Below are 18,648 nucleotides of genomic sequence, written 5' to 3' on the forward strand. Positions count from 1 at the left end.
CTTCAGGGAGCCCTTCTCTGCCTCTCAATCTAAAGTAGATTTGTCCCACTGAGGTGGGTGGATTGCTTGAGCTCAGGAGTTCAAGACCAGCCTAAGCAGCACGGGAAGGCCCCATCTCTACAAAAAGTAAAAAAATAAAATAAAATAAAATAAAAAAAGGCTGGGTGCGGTGGCTCACGCCTGTAATCTCAGCACTTTAGGAGGCCAAGGCACCTGAGGTCAGGAGTTCGAGACCAGCGTGGCCAACATGGTGAAACCCCGTCTCTACTAAAAATACAAAAATTAGCCCAGTGTGGTGGTGTGCGCCTATAATCCCAGCTACTCTGGAGGCTGAGGCAGGAGAATCGCTTGAACCTGGTAGGCGGAGGTTGCAGTGAGCTGAGATTGTGCCACTGCATTCCAGCCTGGGCAGCAGAGTGAGACTCTGTCTCAAAAAAAAAAAAAAAAAAAAGAAAAAAAGAAAAAAGAAAAGAAAGAGAGAGGGAAGGAAGGAAGGAAAGAAGGAAGGAAGGAAGGAATGGAAGGCAGGCAGGCAGGCAAGGAAAAGAAAAGAAAGAAATATTTGTCCCTGTTATTCTCTAGCCCAGCCCACCCATGTGTTTTCAACAGCACTCTTCACAAACATAGGAAACATAGGGAGCCTAGGAAACATAGCGAGACTCCACAAAATAAATAAAATAACTGCCTATTGCCATTTTTTTCTTTTCTTTTTCTTTCTTTTTTTTTTTTTGAGATGGTGGCGGCAGATGAGGCTTTAGTCGTAGGCCAGGCGCAGTGGCTCACGCCTGTAATCCCAATACTTTGGAAGGCAGAGGAGAGACGATCTCTTGAGGGCAGGAACTTGAGACCAGCCTGGCCAACATAGCGAGATCCCATTTTCCACAAAAATGGGGAAAAAAGACAAAAGTCTATCAATAAAATAAAAGCAGAGCTATGAGACTGGGAAGAGTTCTGGGTCCTTTCCACTAATATCCTCCATGCCCTTCCCTGCAGATATGGACGCAGAGAGGGAAGCCCTGCAGAGCACTGCCTACCCCGAGGTGCAGAGCTTCTGCCAGAAGCACGGCTTGATGTTTGAGGTAACCGCAAGTCACTCTGGGCTCCATGCTTTTTTTTTTTTTTTTTTTTGACACGTAGTCCTTGTTCTGTCGCCAGGCTGGAGTGCAGTGGCACGATCTCGGCTCACTGCAACCTCCACCTCCCAGGTTCAAGCAATTCTCCTGCCTCAGCCTCCTGAGTAGCTGGGACTACAGGCGCGTGCCACCAAGCCCAGCTGATTTTTGTATTTTTAGTAGAGATGGGGTTTCACCGTGTTGGCCGGGATGGTCTTGACCTCTTGACCTTGTGATCCGCCTGCCTCGACCCCCCAAAATGCTGGGGTTACAGGCGTAAGCCACCAAGCCCAGCTCCATGCTTTTTTTTTTTTTTTAAAGACGGAGTCTCTCTCTGCCACCCAGGCTGGAGTGCAATGGTGCGATCTCGGCTCACTGCAACCTTGGCCTCCAGGGTTCAAGCTATTCTCCTGCCTCAGCCTCCTGAGTGGCTGGGATTACAGGTGCCTGCCACCACGCCCGGCTATCTTTTAACACGTTATTGTTGAGTTTTAGAATTCACAATGATTTTTAAACAAAGGGCCCACATGTTCTTTTTGCACCGAACCCCGCAGATTCTGTAGTTAGTCCTGGGGATCCAGCTGTGGAGATAAAAATCCTTGGGACTATAAAAAAGCAGGTGGGCTCAGGCTCAGTGGCTGACACCTGTAATCCCAGCACTTTGGGAGGCCGAGGCGGGCAAATCGCTTGAGGTCAGAAGCTCGAGACTAGCCTGGGTAATATGGTGAAACTCCGTCTCTACTAAAAATATAAAAATTAGCTGGGCATGGTGGCTCATGCCTGTAGTCCCAGCTACTCAGGAGGCTGAGACAGGAGGATCTCTTGAACCCGGGAAGCGGAGATTGCAGTGAGCTGAGATCAAGCCACTGCACTCCAGCATGGGTGACAGAGCAAGACTCTGTCTCAAAAGAAAAGAAAAAAGAAAAAGACAGGTGGAGGGGTTACAGCCATGCGCACCTTGCTTGGTTAGCGTGGCAGGCGGTGTAGAAAAGTAGGTAGGAGCGAATGCTTTGGAACACAGATTCATTGCTGCCTCCCTTGCAGTGTGACCTTGGGCATGTCATTTAACTGTCTGTCGTTGTTGCTGCTGTTTTTGTCTTGCCTTCAGGGCTTCCTGGCCCTCTTCGTACTGGGCTTCAGGAGGAGTATAAGAGGTCTTTGGGATTTGGGGGATGGGGGATGGGTATGGAGGTTGGACATGTCTTTTTCTAGAATGCTGATGGTGTACCTAATTGGCACAGTCCCAAAACAGTAGGAGCCCCTAACAGTGCCTCCTTGTTCCAATCTCTGGCTAGGGAAATTTTTTTTTTTTTTTTTTGAGATGAGGTCCAGTGGGCGACAGAGCAAGACCTCATTTCAAAAACAAAGAAACAAACAAAAAAAAAGGTACAGTGGTGTGATCTCACAGCTCACTGCAACCTTGACTTTCTGGGCTCAAGGGCTCCTCCTGCCTCAGCCTCCTGAGGAGCTGAAACTACAGGCATGCACCACTATGCCTGGCTAACCAGGGATGTTTCTGCCTGCACATTTCCTTGTGGAAACTGATGAACCATCTTTGGAGTCTCAGCTTAACTTGAGGCTGCCTCCTTGCTAGTTATCAGAATGATTCATTGCACCAAAGTCCCATTTGGTTAAAAGATGAGGTCAGGCATGGTGGCTAATACTTGTATTCCCAGTGCTTTGGGAGGCCAAAGCAGGAGGATTACTGGAGGCCAGGAGTTTGATACCAGCCTGGGTAATATAACAAGATCCCGTCTCTATAAAATTAAAAAAAAAGTGAGCTGGGTGCGGTGATGCCCACCTGTAGTCCCAGCTACTGGGGAGGCTGAGGCGGGAGGATCACTCGAGCCCAGGAGTTTGAGGCTGCAGTGAGCTGTAATGGAGCCACTGCACTGTAGCCTGGGTGCCAGATTGGGATGTTGTCTTAGAAAAAAAAATCTGGGCCGGGCGCAGTGGCTCATGCCTGTAATCCCAGCACTTTGGGAGGCCAAGGAGGGTGGATCACCTGAGGTCAGGAGTTTGAAACCAGCCTGGACAACATGATGAAACCCCGTCTCTACTAAAAATACAAAAATTAGCCGGGTGTGGTGACGCACACCTGTAATCCTAGCTACTCAGGAGGCTGAGGCAGGAGAATTGCTTGAACCTGGGAGGTGGCGGTTGCAGTGAGCTGAGATCATGCTACTGCTCTCCAGCCTGGTGACAGAGCAAGACAACGTCTCCAAAAAAAAAAAAAAAAAAATCAAGTGGATCTTTGGGTAAAAAAGAAAAGAAAAGGAAAAAGATGCATGATCGTTATGGTTTGTATATTTATTACTAAGAAAGAAGCAGTGCTGGAAATTCCACTGTGCCCACCATTGATCATGAGACATAGTTCAATGTCAGAGGCAGTATGAAAGCATCAGCACTGAGAGCTGATGAAATGGTCGAGCTCTTCTGTTTAATGCCCACGCCGGTGCTCTGACGCGGATGCCATCAACGTCCTCCATGCGTAATAGGGAGACGGTGGTCTCTCCGGAGGCACAAGCTCCTTCCGGAGGCTGACTCCTGAGCCCTTTTCCTTTCCTGCTCCTCTAACTCATTGTTCCTCCCCCTTTCTTCCTCCAGTCACATTCAGTACTGCTGGCCTTCTCACATAGGAATCTATGCGTCTTCTCCTCGGGACTAAAGAATTCAGGGAGGCAGGGACTATTCCGAGTTGTCGTTGTCTCCCTGTCACCCCAGCCTTCCGCAGGGTCAGCTTTGCCTACTTGAACTGAGCCGTTCTGCCCAGCCTCCCCGTGGCAAGCAGGCACAAATGAACCGCAAGCGTGCGGTTGCCAAGGAGACCTTGCTATGTCCAGTGCTGGCCAAACTAAACACCCTCCTTTGCAAGGAAAGCTTTGTGAACAAGTGTGGACACGTCCTTGCTTTCAAAGCAACAGTTTGAAAATGGCCAAGTTCCTTTTTTTAGAGAGCTTTTTCATCTTTCTTTCTTTTTTTCTTGCAACAGGGTCTCGCTCTGTCATCCAGGCTGGAGTGCAGGGGTGCGATCACAGCTCACTGCAGCTTCTGCTTCCTGGGCTCAGGTGAGCCTCCTGCCTCAGCCTCTCAAGTATCTGGGACCACAGGCACACACCAGCACACCTGGCTATTTATTTATTTATTTATTTTGCAGATACAAGTTCTCCCTATACTGTCTAGGCTGATCTCAAACTCCTTGCCTCAAGAGATCCTCCTGCCTCGACCTCCCATAGTACTGGGATTATAGGCGTGAGCTACTTCACCCTGCATCTATTTTAATTTTTAAATTTTTAATTAACTTACTTTTTAATTTTTTTAGAGATGAGGTCTTGCTATGTTGCCCAACCTGGTCTTGAACTCCTGGGCTCAAGCAATCCTCATGCCTCAGCCTCCGGAATAGCTGTGATTACAGGCACACGCCACTGTGCCCAACTAAATGTTTATAAATAAACTTCTGAATTTGGAATTTAGGCTTACAGGAAATGCACTGACAGTGCAGAGTTCCCATACACCCCCAAACTCTGTGTTTCCTAACATTTTACGTAACCACAGCACAACCAACAATGTTGTTACAACTATGAAATAAACTTTGAGGCCAGGTGCAGTACCTCGCGCCTGTAATCCTAGCATTTTGGGAGGCTGAGGCAGGCAGATCACTTGAGATCAGGAGTTTGAGACCAGCCTGACCAACACAGTGAAAATTTAGCCAGGTGTGGTGGCGCACGCCTATAATCCCAGCTGCTTGGGAGGCTGAGGCAGGAGAATCGCTTGAACCTGGGGGGAGGCGGAGGTTGCAGTGAGCTGAGAGTGCACCACTAAGCTCCAGCCTGGGTGACAGAGCAAGACTCTGTCACCCCCCTCCACCAAAAAAAAAAAAAAGAGAAATAAATCAGGCTGGGAGCAGTGGCTCACGCCTGTAATCTCAGCATTTTGGGAGGCCCAGGTGGGGGAATCACCTGAGGCCAAGAGTTCGAGACCAGCCTGGCCAGTATGGTGAAATCTTATCTCTACTAAAAATACAAAAAATTAGCAAGGCATGGTGGTGTACACCTGTAGTCCCAGTTACTCAGGAGGCTGAGGCATAAGAATGGCTTGAACCCAGGAGGCAAAAGTTGCAATGAGCCAAGATCATGCCATTGGAAGGAAGTAAGGAAGGAAGGAAGGAGAGAGGGAGGAAGGAAAGAAGGAAGGAAGGAAGGAAGGAAGGAAAGAAGGAAGGAAGGAAGGAAGGATCGATTTTCCAGTGAGACAAGATCACTCCACTGCACTCCAGCCTGGGCGACATAGCAAGACTCCATCTCAAAAAAAAAAAAAGAGAAATCAACATTGGTATGTGACTGTTAACCTCCTAACTTTATTCAAATGTTGCCAGCTCTTCTAAGTCTTTTCTGGTGAAGAATCCCATCCAGGGTACCCCGTCGCATTTCATTGTCTTACTGCCCCAGTCTCCTCTGGTCTGCGTCAATTTCTTAGTCTCTTTATTTTTCATGACCTTGGCAGTCTCCTTCCTTCCTTTCTTTCTCCTTCCTTCCTTCCTTCCTTCCTTCCTTCTTTCTTTCTTTCCTTCTTTCCTTCTTTCCTTCTTTCCTTCTTTCCTTCTTTCCTTCTTTCCTTCTTTCCTTCTTTCCTTCTTTCCTTCTTTCCTTCTTTCCTTCTTTCCTTCTTTCCTTCTTTCCTTCTTTCTTTCTTTCTTTCTTTCTTTCTTTCTTTCTTTCTTTCTTTCTTTCAACAGGGCCTGGCTCTGTCGTCCAGGCTGGCGTACAGTAGTACAATAAGAGCTTACTGCAACCGCTATCTTGTGGGCTCAATTGATCCTCCTACCTCAGCCTCCCGAGTAGCTGGGACTACAGGTGCCTGCCACCATGCTTGGCTTTGACTGGCAGGGCGTCTTGAAGAATGCCCTTCCCTCCAGTGTGGGTCTGTCTCTTATTTTTCTCATGATTATACTGAGGTTATGAATTTGGTTCAAGTTCTTTTAATCCAGACATTCCCCTACAGGAAGAGGCTGTCAAAAACTTTTGAAAGAAACTTTCTGCTTTTGTCAAAAGGGATTGAAAAAACAAATCATCTGTCATGACACCTCTCTGACAAACTTGTGTTTCTATTTCCCAGGTCGTTGATCTGAGGTGGGGTATTCGGAACACTGAAGTCACTGACCTCTCGACCACAGAACTCTGCTTGGAGGAGGTTGACCGGTGTTGGAAAACATCCATAGGGCCAGCTTTTGTTGTGAGTGTCTCAGGAGGAATGGGTTAGCTCTTAGTCCTCCAGAATATGCCCCCTGCTTTCTAGACAAACTGATCAGCGGAGGGCAGTAGGTACCATTTCTGCTTTCGTACTTTATCCCTATGGCCTGCCTGCGGCAGACATTACTAATCAATCACAGCACTCTTTCTGCAGAGCTGAATGGGATCCAGTCATTAGCTGTCAAATGGAAGCAGCAGGTGGCTTGGAGAGTAGAGTGTTGAAGCCAGAAGGAATCTTAGAATTTGATCTGGACTTTCTCCCACCTTCCCCACTTCCTCCACTTTATGTCTATGGGACTTTGGGATCCTGGAAAACCATGGAAACGGTGGAAACCCTCAGGGTCTTAGGATATTTTTTTTCCTCCATGTGACCACTGGTTTCAGGTTATGGGAACTTCTCCCCTCTCTCTTCCAGTTACACCCCCTCTATCACAAAGTCACTCTCCAGTCCACAATTAATGGTTTGTGCTATTAAAATTGAATGATATTCCTTAGTCTTTTTTTTTTTTTTTCTTTTTTTGAGATGGGGTCTTTCTCTGTTGACCATACTAGAGTGCAGTGGCGAGATCATGGCTCACTATAGCCTTGAATTCCTGGGCTTGTGATCTTCCTGCCTTGTTCTCCCTAGTAGCTGGGACTACAGGTGTGTGCCACCACAGTTGGCTAGTATTGTTTTGGAAAGATGGGATCTCACTATGTTGCCCAGGTTTATCTCAAACTCCTGGGCACAAGCGATCCTCTCACCCTGGCCTCCCAAAGTTCTGGGATTACAGGCATAAACCAATGCACCTGCTCCAGTTTTAAGGTTTTTTTTTTTTTTTTTTTTTTTGAGATGGGGTCTTGATGTTGCCCAGGCTGGCCTGAATCTTAATTTATTACATCGAGTTCCAGATACATCCAAGAATGATCATATTTTCCTCAGTGAGCTGAGATCTGGCCCCTGCACTCCAGCCTGGGCGACAGAGCGAGACTCCGTCAAAAAAAAAAGAAATTCTAGAGCAGGGGGTCAGGAGTGGTGGCTCACACCTGTAATCCCAGCACTTTGGGAGGCCAAGGTGGGTGGATCATGAGGTCAGGAGTTTGAGACCAGCCTGGCCAACATAGTGAAACCCCATATCTACTAAAAAAATATAATATAAAAATTAACTGGGCGTGGTGGCATATGCCTGTAATCCCAGCTACTTGGGAGGCTGAGGCAGGAGAATTGCTTGAACCTGGGAGATGGAGGTTGTAGTGAGCCGAGATCATGCTGCTGTACTCCAGCCCGGGCAACAGAGCAAGACTCTGTTGCTCTTGCTAAAAAAAAAAAAAAAAAAAAAAAAGAAGAAAGAAATTCTAGCGCAGACATCAACAAGCTATAGCCTGAAAGACAAGTGTGGCCTGCTGCCTGTCTTTGCAAGTAAAACTTTATTGGCACACAGCCATGTCCACTTGTTTACACTTTGTCTAGCACTGCTTTCAAACTGTAATGGCAGAGTTTAGTCATTCTGACAGAGACCATCTGGCCTATAAGGCCAAAAATATTGACTATCTGACTTTTTCCAGGAAAAATGTGCTGATCCCTGTCCTGGACAGTAAAGAGGGAAAAAGTAAAGTAAAGTATCATGGCAAGGTGTGGTGGCTCACTCCTGTAATCTCTGCATTTTGGTAGGCTGAGGCAGGAGGATAATTTGAGGTCAGGAGTTTGAGAGCAGCCTGGGAAACATGGTAAAACCCCATCTATGCTAAAAATACAAAAATTAGCCAGACATGGTGGTGCACACCTGTAATCCCAGCTACTCGTGAAGCTGAGGCAGGATAATCATTTGAAACTGGGAGGCAGAGGTTGGAGTGAGCCGAGATTGTGCCACTGCATTACAGACTGGGCAACAGAGGGAGACTCTGTCAAAAAAAAAAAAAAAAAATTGGAGAAGGTGAAGGCCAGAGAGATACTCTATCTTCTGAGGTCTGCTTCTGAGACCTAAAGTGTCCCAACATTACAGCAAAAGACTGTAACAAGGGCTTTGGGAATTATGAGCCAGGAATAATGGGCAAAACATACATATTTATATATATTTCTCTCCTTTGTTTTTTTTAGACAAGGTCTTGCTATGTTGCCCAGACTGGATTTGAACTCCTGGACTGAAGCAATCCTCCAGCCTTAGTCTCCTGGGTAGCTGGGATTATAGTTATTCTTTTGATCTACACTTCTATTGTAATTTGGTGCCACTCTGTTTTATTTATTACTGCTTTAAAATATATCCTAATGTTTGGAAAACTCTACATTCTGTTGTAAATCTCCTAAATTTCCAGTCTCCTAAATTTAATTTTTCAAAGGAGCCCAGTGATCAGTTTATTGAGTTTCCAAGAAAAAAAAAAAAGGAGAGAGAGGCTGACCGTGACGCATGCCTGTAATCCCAGCACTTCAAGAGGCTGAAGCGAGAGGATCACTTGAGCCCAGGAGTTAAAGACCAGCTTGAGTACCATAGTGAGACCCCATCTCTACCAAAAAAAAAAAAAAAAAAAAATTAAGGAAGAAAGGGAAAAGAAGGGAGACAAGAACACCAGGAGGAACTTGATTTTGGAACCCAAATTACAGGCAGCCAAAAGCACAGTGCAGCTTCCTGATTGCACAGGGAACCTAGGGGTGATCTCTGAGCTTCTCTGGGGCCTGACCAACCAGCCCTGGGACCTTCCAGAAAGGCCCCATTGCCGGCTGACCTGGACTGACTTCCTGCTTCCCTCTTGAACCAGGCATCACCCCTTTACTGCCCAAGAGCCACAGCATCATTCTGCTCCATGACTCTGACTTGTGGGGGGCCTTCCACAAAAATCAGAGATGTGCTAGAGGCCCTTGGAGAGGTGTCTCTCTGGTAAATAAGTTATTAGGCAGCACCGAGGCTGGGGACAGCTCCCCATGGTGCTTCCTTCTAGAGAGGCTCTTGCCTCTTGTATCTCCAGAGCTCTGAGAGTTGTTCCCGGTGGGAACTGTTCCTATTTCCCTTGCCCTGATCCCACAGACTGGAGCAACTTGTTTGTTTTGTTTTTTTACCACCTGTTTCCTTCGTATAACCACTGGTCTGTGCTTGGCTTGTGTCTTAGTCCATTTTCTGTTGCTTATAACAGAATCGCTGAAACTGACTGGTTGTAAAGAGATGAAGCCAGACACCGTGGATCACACCTGTAATCCCAGTGCTTTGGGAGGCTAAAGTCGGAGGATCGTGTGATCCCAGGAGTTCAAGACCAGCCTGGGCAACATAGCAAGACCCCATCTCTACAAAAAGAATAAAACAGTTAGCTGGGGCAGTGGCTCATGCTTGTAGTCCTAGCTGCTCGGGAGGCTGAGGTGGGAAAATCCCTTGAGCCCAGGAGTTTGAGGTGGCAGTGAGCTATGATTGTACAGTGGCACTGTGGCCTGGGTGCCAGAGGAAGAGTCTGTCTCTTAAGAAAAAAAGAAGAAGAAAAAAGAATTAAAAAGAAATTATTATTATTATTATTATTATTATTATTATTATTATTATTATTTTGAGATGGAGTCTCACTCTGTCAACCGGGCTGGGGTGCAGTGGGACCATGTTGGCTCACTGCAACCTCCATCTCCTGGGTTCAAGCAATTCTCCTGCCTCAGCCTCCTAAGTAACTGGGATTACAGGCACCCACTACCAAGCCTGGCTAATTTTTTAATATTTTTAGTAGAGACAGGGTTTCACCATGTTAGCCAGGCTGGTCTCAAACTCCTGATCTCAGGTGATCCACCCTCCTTGGCCTCCCAAAGTGTTGGGATTACAGGCGTAAGCCACCACACCTGGACTTCTATTATATATTTTTTGAGATGAAGTTGCTCCATTGCCCAGGCTGGAGTGCAGTGGCAGGACCTCAGCGCGCTACAACCTCTGCCTCCCAGGTTCAAGCGATTTCCAGCTAATTTTTGTGTTTTTAGTAGAGACGGGGTTTCACCGCATTGGTCGGGCTGGTCTCAAACTCCTGACCTCAAGTGACCCACCCACTTTGGCCTCCCAAAGTGCTAGGATTACAGGTGTGAGCCACTGTGCCCAGCCAGAAATTCATTTCTTAGATTTCTGGACGCTGGGAAGTCCGAGGTCAAGGGGCTGCATCTGGTGAGGGCCTTCTTGCTACTGGGGTCTCAGAGTCCTGAGGTGGTGCAGGGCATCACATGGCGAGAGGGTGAGTGTGCTATCTCAAGTCTCAGTCTCTCTTCCTGTTCTTATAAAGCTACAAGTCACATTCTCATGATAACCTTTTCATCCATTCATCCATTCATCCATGAGTGGGTTAATCCATTCATGATGGCAGAGCCTCATGACCTAATCACCTCTTAAAGGCCCTACCTCTCAATGCTACCACACTGGGGATTAAGTTTCAACAGGAGTTTTGGTTGGCGGAGGTGGGGGACAAGCATCCAAACCATACCACCTGGCTATGACTTTTCCAACTTCTCTTGTTCATACGAGGCTGTTACTGGTGCAAGGGTCCCTGGAGAAGAGTGTCTTCTTCAACATGCATGATTCCATTTATTCAGGTTTCCTTGTGCACACCCATGGAATATCCTGGTACAACTCAAAGAAGTGTGGAGGAGTGATTGCTTCTCTTTCTTCCTTCCTTCCTTCCTTCCTTCCTTCCTTCCTTCCTTCCTTCCTTCCTTTCTCTTTCTTTCTTTTTCTTTCTTTCTCTCTTTCCTTCTTTCTTTCTCCTTCCTTCCTTCCTTCCCCTTCCTTCCTTCCTTCCTCCCTTCCTTCCCCTCCCTCCCTCCCTCTCTCTCTCTCTTTTTCCTTCCTTCCTTCCTTCCTTCCTTCCTTCTTCCTTCCTTCCTTCCTTCCTTCCTTCCTTCCTTCCTTCCTTCTTCCTTCCTTCCCTCCCTCCCTCCCTCCCTCCCTCCCTCCCTTCTTTCTTTCTTTCTTTCTTTCTTTCTTTCTTTCTTTCTTTCTTTCTTTCTTTCTTTCTTTCTTTCTCTCTCTCTCTCTCTCTTTCTTTCTTTATTTCTTTCTTTCTTTTTTTCATTTCAGATGGAGTTTCGCTCTTGTTGCCCAGGCTGGAGTGCAGTGGCGCCATCTCAGCTCACCACAACCTCTGCCTCTTGGGTTCAAGCGATTCTCTTGCCTCAGTCTCCTGAGTAGCTGGGATTACAGGCACACACCACCATGCCTGGCTAATTTTTTGTATTTTTTTTTTTTAGTAGAGACAGGGTTTCTCCATGTTGGTCAGGCTGGTCTCAAACTCCCGACCTCAGGTGATCCGCCTGCCGACCTCAGGTGATCTGCCTGCCTTAGCCTCCCAAAGTGCTGGGATTACAGGGGTGAGCCACCGCACCCAGCTGATTGCTTCTATTTCATCATGAGGAAACTGGACTTTGGCTCTGACCTAAAGGGCTAGGCCTCCTCCAGGTTAACTTTTCTTTTTTTTTTCTTTTTTTTGAGACAGGGTCTTCTTCTGTCATCAAGGCTGGAGTGCTGTGGCAAAATCCCAGCCCTTAAGCCACCGGGTGACCTTGGACTAATTCTGTTCCATCCCCAGGCCCCTGTTTCCATGATAATAAAAGGAGAAAGCTGGACTTAAGGGTCTTCTTAGCCCTGCTTCACCTCTGATTCTCCCTGGAAGGATCAGAACAAGAATGGAGAACCATCACAAGATTTAAATTAAATCTCAGTTATCAAGATAAATCATATATATATAAAATATGTGTATATATATACATATAATATATATAATATATATAACATATATACATATATATACATATAATATATAATATATACATATAATATATATAATATATATTCATATAATATATAATATATATACATATAATATATATACACATATAATATATATACATATTTTATACATATATATAGTGGGAGAGAGAGAGACAGAGTTTCTCTCTTGTCACCCAGGCTGGAGTGCAATGGCATGATCTCAGCTCACCACAACCTCCACCTCCAGGGTTCAAGCGATTCTCCTGCCTCAGGCTCCCGAGTTGCTGGGAATACAGGCATGCGCCACCACACCTGGCTAATTTTGCAGTTTTAGTAGAGATGGGTTTTCTCCACATTGGTCAGGTTGATCTTGACCTCCCTAGCCTCAGTTGATCCCCCTGCCTCAGCTTCCCAAAGTGCTGGGATTACAGGCATGAGCCACCACGCCCGGCTGATAAATAATATTTTAATGCAAATTTTAACTTTTTTTGACACATGGTCTTGCCCAGGCTGCACAGTGCAGTGGTATGATCATGGCTTATGGCAGCCTCGACTTTCCAGGTTCAGGCAATCCTCCCTGTTCAGCCTCCTGAGTAGCTGGGACTACAGGCATGTGCCACCATGCCTGGCTATTTTTTAAAATTTATTTTTATTTTTTATGTTTTTATTTTTATTTATTTTTATTTTTTTTAGGATGGAGTCTCGCTCTGTTGCCCAGGCTAGAGTACAGTGGCATGATCTCGGCTCACTGCCAGCTCTGCCTCCCGGGTTCATGCCATTCTCCTGCCTCAGCCTCCTGAGTAGCTGGGACTACAGGCATCCGCCACCACACTGGCTAACTCACACCTGGCTTTTTTTTGTTTTAAAATTTTTTAAAGAGACAGGGTCTCACTATGTTGCCTATTATTATTATTTTATTTGAGACAGTCTTGCTCTGTCGCCCAGGCTGGAGTGTAGCAGCGTGATCTTGGCTCACTGCAAACTTCGCCTCCTGGCTTCAAGTGATTCTCCTGCCTCATCCTCCCTAGTAGCTGGGATTACATGTGCATACCACCATGCCTGGCTAATTTTTGTATCTTTAGTAGAGATGGGGTTTCACTGTTTTGGCCAGACTGGTCTTGAACTCCTGACCTCAAATGATCTGCCCACCTCAGCCTCCCAAAGTGTCGAGATTACAGGCATGAGCCACCTTGCCCAGCCCCATTATTTGTTGTTGTTGTTTTTAGAGACAGGGTCTTACTCTGTCCCCCAGGCTGGAGTGCAGTGGTGTGATCACAGCTCACTGCAGCCTTGAACTCCTGAGCTCAAGTGATCCTCCAGCCTCAGCCTCCTGAGTATCTGAGACTACAGATGAACACCCGCACACCCTGATAATTTTTAATTTTTTGTAGACATGGGGTCTCACTATGTTGCCCAGCTAGTCTCTAACTTCTGGTCTCAAGATATCCTCCTGCCTTGGCCTCCCACAGTGTTGGGATTACAGGCGTGAGCCACCATGCCTAGCCTAGGGGACAATTCTTTATTGCCTCTCATGACTTCTGGTGGCTCTAGGCTATCAGAGTGGTCGACTTCACCTCCATCTTCTTAGAGTGCTGGTTGGATTCAAGAATTAAACTGACGTAAAATTGATTAACAGGAAAAAAACCATACACATTTATTTGTTTGTTTGTTTGTTTGTTTGTTTTGAGACAGAGTCTCACTCTGTCGCCCAGGCTGGAGTGCAGTGGCTCGATCTTGGCTCACTACAACCTCTGCCTCCTGGGTTCTAGTGATTCTCCTGCCTCAGCCTCCCAGGTAGCTGGCATAACAGGCTCCTGCCACCACAACAAGCTAATTTTTGTATTTTTAGTAGAGATGGTGTTTCGCCATATTGGCCAGGCCGGTCTTGAACTCCTGACCTCAGGTGATCCACCCGCCTCGGTCTCCCAATGTGCTGGGATTACAGGTGTGAGCCACCACACCCGGCCGACATACATTTACTAATACAAGTTTTTGACATGGCACAAGAACCCTCCTAAGGAAATAAGGACCCACAAAAGCAGCTAGAGTTATTTACTTATATATTGAATTGGACAAAGAATAGTAAATTGTGGCTGGGGACAGTGGCTCACAACTGTAATCCCAGCACTTTGTGAGGCTGAGATGGGAGGATCACTTGAGTCCAGGAGTTCGACACCAGCCTGGGTAATGTAGTGAGACCAAAAATAAAGACTTAAAAATTAGCCGGGTGTGGTGGTGTGTGGCTGTGGTCCTAGCGGGAGGATCACTTAAACCCAGGAGGTCGAGGCTGCAGTGAGCCATGGTTGCACCACCACACTCCAGCCTGGGCAACAGAGCAAGACCCTGTCTGAAGAAAAAAAGTGAGATTTGCATCTGTGATTTCCTCTCTGCCAGGCCCTCATCGGTGATCAGTACGGCCCCTGTGTGGTTCCCTCGCGGATCGATGAGAAGGAGTGGGAGGTATTGAGGGCCCGTCTGACTGCCAGGCCAAGTGACCTGGAGCTGGTGGCACGACACTTCCGGAGGGACGAGAATGCGGTTCCTCCCACCTACATCCTGCAGGCACCAGGTACTGGGGAGGCCTGTGAACCAGAGGAGGCTACCCTAACCTCTGTCCTACGCTCTGGAGCCCAGGAGGCCCGCAGGCTGGGGCTCATCACCCAGGAGCAGTGGCAGCGCTACCACCGGTCAGGTGAGGCAGCAGGGACTCCCCTTGGAGATCCACATGAAACTGACTACGTGTTCAGAATATCCATCCCCTGTTGGCAAAAATGCAACAGTCTGCATTTCTTGCAAATGCCAAACCAGTCAACCACTAGTCCCTTGGCTCTGAGAAAGGCTGTTTTACTGATCCAAAATAGTTCAGCCACGTTCCTGATCAGTCTTGGTCTCAGGATCTTCCTCTCCTCGCTGGCTCTTTCTTCTCGACTCCCAGGGAGGCTCCTGGCATGGGGGGTATATTAGTCTGTTCTCATGCCACTAATAAAGACACACTTGAGGCTGGGTAATTTACAAAGGAAAAAGGTTTAATGGACTCAGAATTCCACATGGCTGGGGAGGCCTCACAATCATGGCAGAAGGCAAAGGAGAAGCAAAGACACGTCTTACATGGTGGCAGGCAAGACAGAGTGAGAGCTAAGCAAAAGGGGAAACTCCTTATAAAACCATCAGATCCCGTGAGACTTATTCACTACCATGAGAACAGTATGGGCAAAACCACCACCCATGATTCAGTTATCTCCCACCAGGTCCCTCCCACAACACATGTGAATTATGGGAGCTACAATTCAAGATGAGATTTGGGTGGGGACACAGCCAAACCAGATCAGGGGGAGCAATCCAGGGTGCTACCATCCCAGTTTGCCTGGGATGAAGGGGTTCCTAGGATGCAGGATTTGTAGTACTAAAATCTGGCAGGCTGGGCCCAGTGGTGCCTACCTGTAATCCCAGCATTTTGGAAGGCCGAGGCAGGAGAATCACTTGAGTTCAGGAGTTTGAGACCAGCCTGGGCAATATAGTGACACCTCATCTCTACAAAAACAAACAAACAAACAAACAAAACTTTAAAAAATTTGCCAAACGTGGTGGTGCAGGCCTGTAATCCCAGTTACTCAGGAGGCTGAGGCAGGAGGATTGCTTGAGCCCAGGAGGCAGAGGCTGTGGTGAGCCGAGATCATGCCACTGCACTCCAACCGGGGTTACAGAGAGAGACCTGTCTCGAAAAACAAAAACAGAAACAAAAACAAAACTAACTGGGCATGGTGGTGCATGCCTGTAGCCCCAGCTACTCAGGAGGCTGAGATGAGAGGATCGCTTAAGCCCAGGAGCTGGAGGCTGCGTTGAGCTATGATCTTGCCACTGTACTCCAGCAAGGGTGACAGAGTGAGACCCTGTCTCTAAATCAATCAATCAATAAATTAATTAAATAAAATACAGTCTACACTTGAGCAACATAGTGTTTAGGGACTCTAACCCCTTGCACCATTGAAAATCTGTGTATAACTTTTGAGTCCCCCAAAACGTAGCTACTGATAGCCTACCAATAACATAAATTGTTGACCAGGTGTGGTGGCTCACGCCTATAATCCCAGCACTTTGGGAGGCTGAGGTGGGTGGATTACTTGAACCCCAAGTTGGAGACCAGCCTGGGCAACATGTCAAAACCCCACCTTAATTTTTTAAAAAAATTAAAATTAAAATTAAAATTAAAATTAGCGCACACCTGTAGTCTCAGCTACTCAGGAGGGTGAGGTGGGAGGATTTTGTCAGCCTAGGAGGTGGAGGTTGCAGTGAACCAAGATTGTACCACTGCACTTCAGTCTGGTCGATAGAGTGAGACCCCATATCAAACAAACAAGCATAAACAATTGGCCGGGTGCGGTGGCTCATGCCTGTAATCCCAGCACTTTGGGAGGCTGAGGCGGATGGATCATGAGGTCAGGAGTTCAAGACCAGCCTGGCCAACATAGTGAAATCCTGTCTCTACTAAAAATACAAAAATTAGCTGGGCATGGTAGTGAGCACCTGTAGTCCCAGCTACTCAGGAGGCTGAGGCAGGAGAATGGCTTGAACCCAGGAGGCAGAGGTTGTGGTGAGCCGAGATCGCACCACTGTACTCCAGCCTGGCAGCAGAGCAAGACTCTGTCTAAAAGAAAAACAAACAAACAAACAGTCGATGAACACATATTTTGTATGTTCTATCTATCATATCTTGTTTTCTTATAATAAAGTAAGCTAGAGAGAAGAAAATGTTATTACAAAAATCACAAGGAAGAGAAAATATGTTTGCTGTTGCTTAAGCATAAGTGGTTCATCAGTCACGAAGGTCTTCATCCTTGTCATCTTCACCTTGAGTAGGAAGAGGAGGGGTTGGTCTTGCTGTCTCAGGGATGGTAGAGGCAAGAGAAACTTGACCTGTGTAGTTCAAGCCCATGTTCTTCAATGGCCAGCTGCATACAATTCAGTGGCAATTATTGCATTCACTGTGATCTACAACTGCCGACTCTGTCTAGTTCCAAGACATTTTTCTTTTTCTTTCTTTCTTTCTTCTTCTTCTTCTTTTTTTTTTTTTTTTTTTTTGAGATGGAGTCTCGCTCTGTAGCCCAGGCTGGAGTGCAGTGGTGCAATCTTGGCTCGCTGCAACCTCTGCCTCCCGGGTTCAAGCGATTCTCCTGCCTCGGCCTCCTGAGTAGCTGGGATTACAGGCACGCGTCACCTCACCTGGCTAATTTTTGTATTTTTAGTAGAGACGGGGTTTCCCCATGTTGCTCAGCTGGTCTCTAACTCCTGACCTCTTGATCAGCCCGCCTTGGCCTCCCAAAGTGCTGAGATTACAGGTATAAGCACCCGCGCCTGCCTGACATTTTCTTTGTACTTATTTATTTTATTTTATTTTTTGAGACAAGGTCTTACTCTGTTGCCCAGGCTATAGTGCAGTGGCACAATCACGGCTCAGTGTGGCCTCCAGCTCCTGGGCTCAAGCAATCCTCCCACCTCAGCCTCCTCAGTAGCTGGGACCGCAGTCATATGCCATCACAGGCTGCTGACTTATGTTTTGTAGAGACGGGGTTTTGCCATGTTGCCCAGGCTGGTCTCGAACTCCTGAGCTCAAGCGATTGTCCAGCCTTTGCCTCCCAAACTGCTGAGATTACAGGTGTGAACTACACCTGGCCCTCCAAGACATTTTCATCACCCCAAAAGAAGCCCTATCCATTAAACACTCCCCATCTCCCTTCTCCCAGCGCAGGCCACCATCAATCTGCTTTCTGTCTCTGTTAATTTGCCTGTTCTGGACATTTCATGTCAATGGAATCTCACACTACATGGCCTTTTGTGTCTGGCTTCTCTCACTCGGCATCATATTTTTGAGGTTCATCCACATTTTAACACTTGTGAGTACTTCATCCATTTCAATGGCTGAATAGTATCCCATTGTGTGGAAGGACCATATTTTGTTTATCCATTCATCTGTTGATGGATGTTTCTTTTGATTTGTTTTGTTTTTGAGACGGAGTCTTGCTCTGTCGCACAGGCTGAAGTGCAGTGACCTGATCTTGGCTCACTGCAACCTCCGCCTCCCAGGTTCAAACGATTCTCCTGTCTTAGCCTCTTGAGTAGTTGGGATTACAGGCGTGTGCCATCATGCCAGGCTAATTTTTGTATTTTTAGTAGTGACGGGGTTTCACCATGTTGACCAGGCTGATCTCGAACTCTTGACCTCAGGTGATCTGCCTGCCTTGGCCTCCCAAAGTGCTGGGATTACAGGCCTGAGACCCCACACCCAGCCTGTTGATGGCTGTTTGGATTGTTTCTGTCTTTTGGCTGTTGTGAATGGTGCTGTTACAAGCAAGGGTGTATTAGTATTTGTTGGAGTCTCTATTTTCAGGTCTTTTCAGCAGATACCTGAGAGTGGAATTGCTGGGTGCGATAGTAATTCCATGGTTCACTTTTTGAGGATGACAGTATTGTTTTACAGTGTGGCTACTCCTCACATGGGGCCTCTGTGTTGCCTATCCTGAGGGGTCTTTGATTAATAATGGCTAAATCAGGCCGGGCACAGTAGCTCACGCCTGTAATCCCAAGCGCTTTGGGAGG

The 18,648-nt window shown here is 46.9% G+C and overlaps 1 protein-coding gene across 14 annotated transcripts in view; it reads left to right on the forward strand.

Moving 5' to 3' along the window:
- NWD1 (NACHT and WD repeat domain containing 1) overlaps nucleotides 1–18,648 on the forward strand; it is a 90,417-nt gene that overhangs the window by 10,099 nt on the left and 61,670 nt on the right. For 6 of the 14 annotated variants that reach the window (XM_028838984.2, XM_028838985.2, XM_077978135.1 and 3 more), the window contains 3 exons: nucleotides 994–1,079; nucleotides 6,228–6,344; nucleotides 14,449–14,746. In XM_028838984.2, the coding sequence (XP_028694817.2) occupies nucleotides 996–1,079; nucleotides 6,228–6,344; nucleotides 14,449–14,746 (499 nt within the window). In that variant the 5' untranslated portion in view covers nucleotides 994–995. Of the gene's footprint in view, nucleotides 1–993; nucleotides 1,080–6,227; nucleotides 6,345–7,906; nucleotides 7,974–14,448; nucleotides 15,173–18,648 lie in introns of those variants that run through there. The other 8 variants (XM_028838987.2, XM_077978137.1, XM_028838988.2 and 5 more) reach the window with 5 other exon arrangements.

Source organism: Macaca mulatta, chromosome 19, assembly GCF_049350105.2.
Source record: "Macaca mulatta isolate MMU2019108-1 chromosome 19, T2T-MMU8v2.0, whole genome shotgun sequence".
NCBI classification, from domain to species: Eukaryota; Metazoa; Chordata; class Mammalia; order Primates; family Cercopithecidae; genus Macaca; species Macaca mulatta.